The 11243-nt window shown below is 36.4% G+C and overlaps 1 protein-coding gene and 1 pseudogene across 2 annotated transcripts; both read right to left on the reverse strand.

The window, feature by feature from the left end:
- Positions 1-1070: 1070 nt before the first annotated feature.
- LOC309401389 (olfactory receptor 14A16-like) lies at positions 1071-1977 on the reverse strand (annotated as a pseudogene). The gene has a single exon. The product of its transcript is annotated as an olfactory receptor 14A16-like (transcript).
- Positions 1978-10084: 8107 nt separating this feature from the next.
- On the reverse strand, positions 10085-10999 carry LOC309401835 (olfactory receptor 14A16-like; the record flags this gene model as incomplete). Its single annotated transcript, XM_081971123.1, has 1 exon — positions 10085-10999. The coding sequence occupies one exon, from the start codon at positions 10997-10999 to the stop codon at positions 10085-10087; it is 915 nt and encodes a 304-aa protein (XP_081827249.1).
- Positions 11000-11243: the final 244 nt, after the last annotated feature.

The raw sequence follows: 11243 nt of genomic DNA on the forward strand, positions 1-11243 counted from the left end.
CCATTTATACATGAAAGGGTGAAAAGATAGGCTTTGATGGCACTGCAAGTCTTTTTTCATTGGATTGATGGATTTGGTTTCCTGGAACTCTTGATGACCTCAGGAAGGTTTAGTTCCAGAGTTCTTATTGGCTCTAGGCAACCTCAGAATAAAATACCTCCTTGCTAGTATTTTATCTTCTTCTTATTTTACAAGCCATACTTAAACACAGTGTGGCTATTAATATTCTTAATAATAATAACAATTCCAGTTACACTTGATGAGTTTCTTGGCTGGCCTACCTCAAAAGGATGACATCTACTCAAATTCAGGATAAAATTCAAGATAAAATTCAGGATAAAATTCTATGTTACTACATAATTGTAGTATCAGTAGAATTCCTCGCAAGGCGTCATTATCAAAACCACAATGTCATTTTCCCCAGTAAGTTTCCCAAGCCTGTGAAATTCCAGAGCTACCAAATATCCATATTTAGCATTGGTAAACTAAATTGACAAAAATTAGGGATGCAGGATTTTTGCAAATAAATCTTGAGTTCTATGGTTCTCCTGTTTGACAATTTGGATTTGCCTCTATTCCAACTATCCATTCCTACCTTTATTACTTTATTAAGAGAAGGTAAGAATGAATATATATATATATATATATATATATATATATATATATATATATATATATATATATATATATATATATATATATATATATATATATATATATATATATATATATATATATATATTTGTTTTCGTAGATTTTCACGGGTGCAGGTATGCTGTTTTGTTCTATTCGGGTCTTTTCCCGTGTAAGGTTGAGATTGTCTTTGCAACGTTTCGGCAGGATCTCACCTGCCATCTTCAAGCGTGGGCTTAAAATGTGATCAGAGCTGCTGTATTTCTGTAAGTCTTGGTAGGAGGGGTATATATATATATATATATATATATATATATATATATATATATATATATATATATATATATATATATATATATATATATATATATATATATATATATATATATATATATATATATATATATATATATATATAAAAACATTAAAATAATTTATCAAAACTTCCACAGTTGAGAAAGGACACATTTAATATTCTTATTTCTTATGCTATAGATGATTGGATTGAACATTGGTGGAAGGAGGGCATACAGAACAGTTAATCCAATATCTAAGTAAGATGCAGTGTTAGAGGAAGGTCTCAGATGGGCAATGCATCCACATAATGCTAACGTAAACACTACCATAAGATGGGGAATACAAGTGGATAAGGTTTTTTGCCCTCCTTTTTCAGAAGGGATTCTTAACACTGCCTTGAAGATCACTGCATAAGATACAACTATAAAAGTAAAACAGCCTAGTACAGCAATGATACTGGCCACAAGAATTCCAACCTCAAGTAAATTTATGCCAGAGCAAGATAGTTTTAGCAACTGTGGAATTTCACAGAAGAATTGGTTGACCACATTAGAACAAAAAGGGATGGAAAAAGTGCCAATGGTATGCAACATTCCATAGAGAATACCTGTAACCCACACTATAATTATTATTTCAGTACAGTATTTCCAACTCATCACTATCTCATAATGCAATGGATGGCAAATGGCAACATACTGATCATATGCCATGACTGTCAGAAGTGAAAAATCCGAGCAAGAGAGAAAGAGAAATATCTGAGCAGCACAACCAAAATAAGAGATTATGAGTGTTCATGAGAGAATTGATCATGGATTTGGGGACAATGATTGAAACAATGCCCAGATCCTGTAGAGCCAAATTCATGAGAAAGAAGTACATGGGGCTGTGCAGTCGATGGTCGATAATGACTGCAGAGATGATCAGAAGATTTGTTGTTACAGTTGTCAGATATAACACAAAGAAAAAGAAGAAATGCAAAAGCTGCAGATGCCAATTTTTTGAGAATTCCAGAAGCAGAAAATAAGGCACTGTGGTTTGATTCTCCATGTTTTATTTATGACAAAGCTGGCATAACTGCAAGAAAATAAAGGAGAGAGATCAGTTAGATTAAATTTTGGAGGTGGCATTTTGATATATGGTGAGAATAGAAAACATCTAGAAAAATAAAACATGGATGGAATGAACAGAGGATCACAATATGGAAAAAAAGAGATGTAGGATGGTCATATCAGAATACACTGTTTCCAATTTTTATTCATCTCTACTAAAGGACCAACCACCAATCATTTTCCTTCTTTCCTCTTTTAAGTTGTGTTATCATGTAGTAAACAAAACCATTGGCTAAGGGTAGAAGAAAGTTGGTTTAGGTCCATTTTCATCAATGAAAGATAACTCAGAAGAACTGGATCCATCATAATTTGTCTGAACTCTTGTTGGTTTGTGGTAGTGTTTGAAAATTGGAGAATTCCCATGTGTTTCTAGAAGAAAGGGAATGTAAATCTACCCAATAAATATGGAAATAATTTGCTATATCTCTTACTTGGAAATCTTGAGAACACACATTTCCTCCTTGCATAATCTCTGAGTATGTATTTGTTTATGAAAATGATGGCACTGTTTTTATTTTATTTTCCCTACCAAATTAGGCTAAAAGCTTTTAAACTACTACATAAACATAAGTTTGTTAAACATGTGTTTAATAACATAGTATTAAATAGAAAATGATAGAACTTAAGTTACAACAAAACTGCTATTTTGATATTCACTTGCTGATAAACACACAATTATATCAGTGTTAAATACATTTAATCAAAAGACATCAAATATCAGCAGAATAAATTAATAAATCCTGTTATCCAACAATCAGAAAAAAAACTCAGTTGGAAAAGATAGTATCCTATCAAATACAAACAATTGTAGTAGAGTTTGGACAGAAAATGAGACATAAACTATTGCATCTTTGAACTTTGACAGCATTTTTTTCAACAATATTGAAAGCCATGTTAGCACATATTCAAGAATAATACTTAACTTGTTTAAAATTTAAAGAGAAATAAAATATATATTTTACCATGCATTTCTTTTTTCCATATGAAGATAGATTATGAGATATCTTTGCCATTGCTAATTAAGCTATTAGGGTTCAGTTCATGCATGAAGATTTGGTCCAAATTTCTGAAAATTATAACTGCTTTTTCTTCTTCATAATTATCATTATCACAATTATCAGTATCAAAGGTACTAATTGTTAATTCATTATTTAAAGTCTATGTAGAAATCTCTCCAAATCTGTCTTTACCACTAGGTCAATACTGTCCCACTAATTTTCAGATAGTGAAACATATATATGCAGTCATAGATATTTCTATTCTGAATGTTTATTAATTTTATTTCCCTCAAGAGATTTGAACTTCAAAATGAAACTGACTTATATGTTCGTGTTAACATAGTTAGCAAATGTGAGTAAAACTCACTTCTGTGTGCTCATTAATTTAATTGACCATTAAGAACACAACATCTTCCTCCAGGATCAGTTAGCATATCACATAGAATAATAATATCTCAGATTATTAACAGAATGAGGGCTGCAGAGTAAATTATGAGAGTTGAAAAATCAAGTGACAAGACTTCCCTGGCAAGTATTTCATCATTTGTGATTCTCTTTGATCTCCAGTTTTTAAAAATCTCACCCTCTATCCTGCATGCCACATGTACGGGAAGATCTTCAGCTATCTTCTCTCAGCTATCTTCTTAGGAAAGCATGGCTCTTGAAACAAATCATAGTTCAAAAGGTACTTTTACTGAGAGAAGTGATAGCAGAGAAATCAGGTGGAGTCTGGAGATTCTTGTGCAAAATGTTAAGCTAATTTCCCCTAGTCAAACTCACCCAGTGTTCCATACTCACCAATAGCCTATATGGTGCTACCAATAGCCAATACGGTAGCATGAGAACTCTGAGTAGGAAGTTGATAACAGATCATCCTCAGGGTGCCTTGGGTAGCAGGATGGAACTGGCTGGTGGGAATCCATCATGATGGAACAATCTCTCTTCCTAATTCCCATGCAGTTACAGCAAAAGTGAAAGCATTCAAAGCATTCATCTCCAAGTAGCATACACGCAAGAATCATCCCTCCTTTTCAGAATGGCAGCATTCCAGCAGGAACCAGATATTGACCTTGGCTAGGTATGTCCACGTATCTAGAAGTGGATAATAATTCTGCCAATTACAAGGAGAAAAGGCCAAAAAGAAATATCAGGAAACCTAGAGAAACCAAGTGGAATGCTCGTAGTTATACAACAAAATACTGTATTTTTGGAGTATAAGACACACCTTTTTTCCTCAAAAAAGAGGCTGAAAATCTGGGTGCGTCTTATACACTGAATACAGCATTTTGTGCCTCCCAAAGCCTTCACCAAAATGGCCTTGCATACCCTTATGGAGGCTTTCAGACAGTTCCTGGGGGCTGGGGAGGGCAGAAATGAGCAAAAAGTGGGCCATTTTTTGCTCCCCTGTAGCCTCCAGCAGCACTCTTTAAGCCTCCATAAGGCTATGCATGCAATTTATTTGACAAAGAAACAGGGGTGTTTTCATGAAAAATGGGCCATTTTTTGCACGTTTTTGCCCCCCACCTCCCAGGAGCACTTTGCAAGCCCCACCAAGGCTCTTTATGACTTTTTTTAAAAAACCGGGCCCCTTTTCATGAATAACGGGGCATTTTTTGGGAGGTTTGCAGAATGCAATTTTTCCCCCTTTTGGAAAGCTCTTCAACCAATTGTTGAGAGCTACATTGATCAAGTGCTATGCCAGCAGAAAGAAAGTCTTTACTGCTGCAGATTGTCAGTGATTTCCTTCTCCAGCAGATTAATAAATACACCTGGAAACATCTACCTACCTACTTATTCTCTCTCTCTCTACCTACTTATCTACTGTATTTCTCTCTCTCACTGAATCTATCGCTCTACCTACCAACCTACCTACTCTTTCTCTCCCTACCTATCTAGTGTATTTCCTTCTCTCTCTATCTCTCTCTCCCCTACCTACCTACTGGATTTCTCTGTCCCTCCATTTCTCTATCTCTATTTCTCTCTCTCTCTCTCTTTCTCTCTCCCTTTATCTATCTACCTTTATTCACACTTATGACCATTGCAGCATCCCCACAGTCATGAGAGGCCAGGGGAGGTGAAGTGTCCCTTGAAGTGAGTGACGTCAATTTAGCCATGCCCACCCAGTCACATGCCCACCCAGCCATGCCTATCCAGCCAGACATTAGGTCAGAGAACTGGTTGTTAAATTATTTGAATCTCACCACTGGGTGAATCCATGTTTCCATGTTTTATTTATAATAAAAACAAATGTTACACCAGTAAATAGCAGAAGTGGGAGATCAAATAAAATACAATTTGGGACACTGTAATTTTAGACTTAGTGAAAGCAGAAAGCAAAACAGAGAGGGAGGGGCAGATAGAGACAGAAAGAGAGGAAAAGAGAGAATTACGGTAACACATTATAACTTGCATTTTGGTATGGAATGTGATAAATAATGCTAAAACTCAATAATTTTAGATGCTAGTGGGAGATCTCAGATATGCAAACAACCCAGTTTAAGTAGTATGCAAATTACTATAAGGTAGGGAACTGACTGCCATGTAGGATGGATATTTGTAATATTTGCAATATGGATTTTATAGTACTGTTGCACTGGGTGACTAACATGGATTTTCTTGTATTTTCAATTTGCCTCTTTAAATGTATCTTTGATAGAATGCTGACTTTTGATTTGATTTTGGGATTAGTATGCTGATGTGAATGTAGTTAATAACTTTTATAATTGCAATTTATGATTTTGTTTTGAGATTCCAACAGATTATAGGTTTTTTTTCCACAATAAAACCACTGATCCTTATTTAATGTGATATGGGAGATGTCTCTAATCATAAAACATCCCAAGCAATTTCACCTCTTATCTCTTTCAGGACTTCAACAATTGGTGAAAATTATTCATAAACAGATTTGCAGAAATCTAATATCTGCTTTATCTTTACCCTTGATAGAATGCTGACTTTTTCACCAAGCCAAAGGCTCACACAGACAGACATCCTCAGATGCAAGTGACATTACAAATTAGAAAGATACTTAAAGAGGTATGGAATCATTCCTTTTCTCCACACAAAATTAAAATAGGAGGTTCATGGATTAGAATGAAATAATCACATCCTCCTAAAAGTTGAGTTCATTCAGCAAAGCAATGAAAAATCATAACTATAGCAGTTCTATAATGTAGACAAGAAATATCCACAGATAAAGCAATTAAACAAGAGCACTATAAATGTATGAGAAAATTTCATATCCCTTTAGCGGAAAGCCCCTCATTTTCCTCTAAATAAGTGACGTATGTCACCTAAAATTCCATAAGTACCCACAAATGCATTTAAACTGAGCCCCAAAGTACATGGTGAATCTTCTATTTTATATACATTTACAAAAATATTGTGAGGGTGGTAGCAGAGATATCAGAAAATAGTGATATTGTTTTTTGTATATATTATGTGAAGCACATTCAAGTGAGAAGAAACCCCTGACACATATTTAATCATTTGTGATTCTCTTTGACCTCTATCTTTTAAAATATCTCACCCTCTATTCTGCATGCCACAACCAGGGGAAGAGCCTGACCTTTGCTGTGTGTGTGTGTGTGTGTGTGTGCGCGCGTGCGCGCGTGTGCGTGCGTGTGTGTGTGTGTTTGTGTCCCAAAGCCGAACTGGAAGCTTCTTTTCTCAGCAAACGGGGATAGTGATAGAGGAGTTTTCTAGAGAAAACAGAATAGCTCTTTAGTGAGTCAGAGACATTTCAACAGCTGCCACATGCATACTATGTATGCATGCATGAATGCATGCATGTATGTATGTATGTGTATATATATATGTATGTATGTATACACACATATACATACATACACACACACACACACACACACACACACACAGATATGCACACTGGAATATAGGAGAGATAATCATAAATCTAAATAGATTGGGTTGCCAGGGACGTGCGGTCAGGGGAGGCAGGGGAGGCAGAGCCTCACAGCTCTCATCATGAAAAGAAAAAAAAGGGGAAAGGCACACATGGTGTGATTCCTTGCCTCCCAGAGTCAAAATGAAGGGTACCGCAGAGTGCACTCTGCTGGCTCGCACTCCGTGATCCCCTTCATGTTGACTCAGCACGCTCCGTGGTACCATGGCTTGCGCTCCGCAGTCCCCTTCATGTTGACTCAGGAAGGCGGGGAATGGGACCATGTGTATGGGAGGCGGAGGCTACCTCAGCTTCCTGCACACGTGGTCCCATTCCCTGCCTTCCTGATGATATCACCAGCCTCACCAGCCATAAACCTCACCGCACATCACTGTGGGGTGCTAATGGTAAACTACAAAAGATAGAAAACTGACGGTTATTTAGGGTGGACTCTGTATTACTTGCAATATGGGTTTTGTAGAACTGTTACTTTGGCTAACTAATTTGTCTCTTCTTGTATTATGTATGTATGTATGTATGTGTGTGTGTGTGTGTGTGTGTGTGTATATATATATATATATATATATATATATATATATATATATGTGTGTGTGTGTGTGTGTGTGTGTGTGTGTGTGTGTGTGTGTGTGTGTGTATGTATATATATATATATATATATATATATATATATATATATATATATGTGTGTGTGTGTGTGTGTGTGTGTGTGTGTGTGTGTGTGTGTGTGTTGTATTTGTGCTGATAAAATAAATACAACACAAATATAAAAAGGCAACATTAAAAATAAAAATATGGGTTTCTGCCTGGATGGTTTTCTGTGATGAGCCGAAAGGACAGAAAGAGGGAGGAGTGAGCTCCCTCCCATATTAGGTCATACCAGGGGTTCTAACACAAATATATATATATATATATATATATGTGTGTGTGTGTGTGTGTGTGTGTGTGTGTGTGTGTGTGTGTGTGTGTGTGTGTGTGTGTGTGTGTGTGTGTGTGTGTGTGTCTTTATCAAATGTGTTGCTAAAAAATTGCCATTAGTGTTAACTATGGGAATCCCCACCCTGCTCCAAGAGAAAAAAATACTTTGGAAAATATTTGAAAAGTCAGGATAAAATATTTTCTCTAAAAGAGAAATTAAAAAAAAATCTTAAGGAGGCAGAAACTAGCCCGAGTTTCACTGCCCCAAATAGAAACTGAGGTGCCCAACTTTTAGTAAGGCAGATTTGATAATCCATTCAGAAAGACTGGATCATGACAGAAACTCAGGTAAGCCACAAGCAAAATGTTGACAAAACTACCTCAGACAAACACTTAGGATTTGCATTTCCCTTTTTGCCTATAGAGCAGACCCCTACATGACTCCATAGGAATCCAGAAGGCATAAAAACCCACCCACTCTAAACTCCATTTTGTAAGCTGCCCAGAACCATAAATCCTGATGGTTCTGTTCACCAATAAATGGGCCTCCTTTCCAATCAACCTCTACATTCCATTTTGATTTCAACGTCTTTCTCCAGCTTGGAACTGAACCAGATGAAATTTCCCTTCCAACACAGTTTTCTAGAATAATGTAGACAGCCTCCCTTTTAGAAACCAAGACTGCGAAAAGTGAAATAAAACTGACTTATTTGTGCTTCTTAACATAGTTGGCAATAAATAACTTTATTGCTATCTCCCAAAGCTTCAGTTGCAGTTATCCCATAAAATAACAATATCTCAGAATAATGTTAACAGAGTTCAGGCTCCATTGATTCCAGCAGTCCAAATTGTGAGAGGTGAAACATTACCATTATTAAGTGAGAAGATGTCCCCGAACTTTGTTTCATTACTTGGAAGTCTCTTTCACCTCTAGCTTTTAAGAAATCCCACCCTGTATTCTGCCCACAACAGCTAGGAGAACAGCTGAGGACTGTGCTAGTTAAGCCCATCTAAGCCCTGCTCATTAACACAGAATTCTGGAAAAAATAAAAAGGGAAGAGGAAGAAAAAAGTTCAAATAAACCCATAAAAACCTTATGAATTGCAATAACATCATAGAAACCAGTGGAATTGGTGGTGGGACAATCAACAAACAAGATGATAGTTTATTGTTATATTCCATTACTTTCTCGGGTGCATTTGGCTGCTTGAGTACATTTTAAATGCAGACCTAAAACATGGTTCATAAAATGAGATATAATGTAATCTTATAGAAGCCTATAAAATACTGATGATAGACTAATACAGTAAATCCATAGAAACAATAAGAACACTGGCAGAAGAAACATAAATTTTCTAAATAAAATTTAGAAAGGCTGCAATGGAGACATATGCTTTAGAAAATCAGTATATGCATACTCAGTTTTGTTGTTAATTTTTGTTTTCAGCAATACATTGTTCCCTTCAATCAGGAGAGATTTTTCCCCTCTGTTCTCTGCAACTTCTCTAGAGGAAACCATTACAATCCATATGGCCAAGAAAGAGATTTCAGCATTTTTATTATTTCAGTGTTTTTATTTTTATTTTTTTAAAAAATTCAACGATTAAAAAGTAATCAAAAGTTTTAAGGAATGCACAGAGTAAGATACAAGCATAAGAAGATACCTAGAGTCAGATTCTAGGCAGGTTGGCTCTCCATCTGACAATTCAGTTGCATAGTGCATAGAATGCATTACTGCAGGCTACTTCTGCTGATCACAGGCTGCCAGCAGTTTGGCAGTACGGATCTCATTGGCCCAAGGTTGACTCAGCCTTCCATATTTCTGAGGTGCGTAAAATGAGGATCCAGTTTGTTAGCGGCCATATGCTGATTCTCTAAAAACCTTACAGAGGACTGTAAAGCACTGTAAAGCAGTATATAAATCTAAGTGCTACTGATATTGCTACCTATTTCCCCCAATCACATTACACTTTGATATTCACTTCACTAAACATAAAGAATGATTAGTGTGTAGGATGCCAGAGCTGCCAAAAATCCCTATTTAGCATCTGTAAAGTATATTGAATTAAAAGTGGAGGACATTGGCAAAACTTTGCCTCCATTCCACATAAGCACATTATGCCATATTTTCACATGAGTAAATGAAAAGAGAGGAAAAATAAATATATATATAATGAATAGAATATAAACAATGTTAAAAGAATTTGTCAGAATCTCCACAGTTTAGAAAGGACACATTTGATATTCTTATTTCTCATGCTGTAGATGATTGGATTGAACAGAGGTGGAAGGAGGGCATACAGAACAGTCAGTCCAATATCTAAGTAAGATGGAGTGCAAGAGGAAGGTCTCAGATAGGCAATGCATCCATTTAATACTAACATAAACACTACCGTAAGATGGGGAATACAAGTAGATAAGGCTTTTTGCCTTCCTTTTTCAGAAGGGATTCGTAACACTGTCTTGAATATCACTGCATAAGATACAACTATAAAAGTAAAACAGCCTAGTACAGCAATGACATTGGCCACAAGAATTCCAACCTCAAGTAGATTTAAGCCAGTGCAGGATAGATTCAGCAATTGTGGAATTTCACAGAAGAATTGGTTGACCACATTAGAACAAAAAAGGATGGAAAAAGTACTAGTAGTATGCAACAGTCCATAGAGGAGACCTGTAACCCACACTAGAAGAATCATTACAGTGCAGGCTTTCCAATTCATTATCATCTCATAGTGCAATGGATGACAAATTGCAACATATCGATCATACGCCACGACTGCCAGGAGGGAGAAATCAGAAGCTCCAAAGAAGAGAAAGAGAAATATCTGAGCAGCACAACCAAAATAAGAGATTTTTCTGGTGTTCATGAGAGAATTTGTCATGGATTTGGGGACAATGACTGAAACAATGCCCACGTCCTGCAGACCCAAATTCATGAGAAAGAAGAACATGGGGCTATGTAGTCGATGGTCAAAAGCGACTGCAGAGATGATGAGAAGATTTGCTATAACAGTTGCCACATACAACAGAAAGAAGAAGAAAAAATGCAAAATCTGCAGATGTCGATTTTTTGAGAATTCCAGAAGCAGAAAGTAAGGCACTGTGGTTTGGTTCTCCATGTTTTATTTATTACCAGCTGGCATAACTGCAAAGAAAGAAAGGATGAAAATTCAGTTAGATAAAATTTTGGAGGTTAGAGGAGAAGTCTGTAACTTTCCTTAGTTAAACTTCTGGTGACTGATTGCTATGATGCTATGAAGCCGCTGGGCGAGATCATCCGTGGTTTTGGGGTTGAATACCATCTGTACGCTGATGATACTCAGCTGTACATTTCAACCCCAAACCACCCCAACGAGGCTGTCG

The sequence above is a fragment of the Natrix helvetica genome (genome assembly GCF_964273705.1).
Source record: "Natrix helvetica genome assembly, chromosome: Z".
NCBI classification, from domain to species: Eukaryota; Metazoa; Chordata; class Lepidosauria; order Squamata; family Natricidae; genus Natrix; species Natrix helvetica.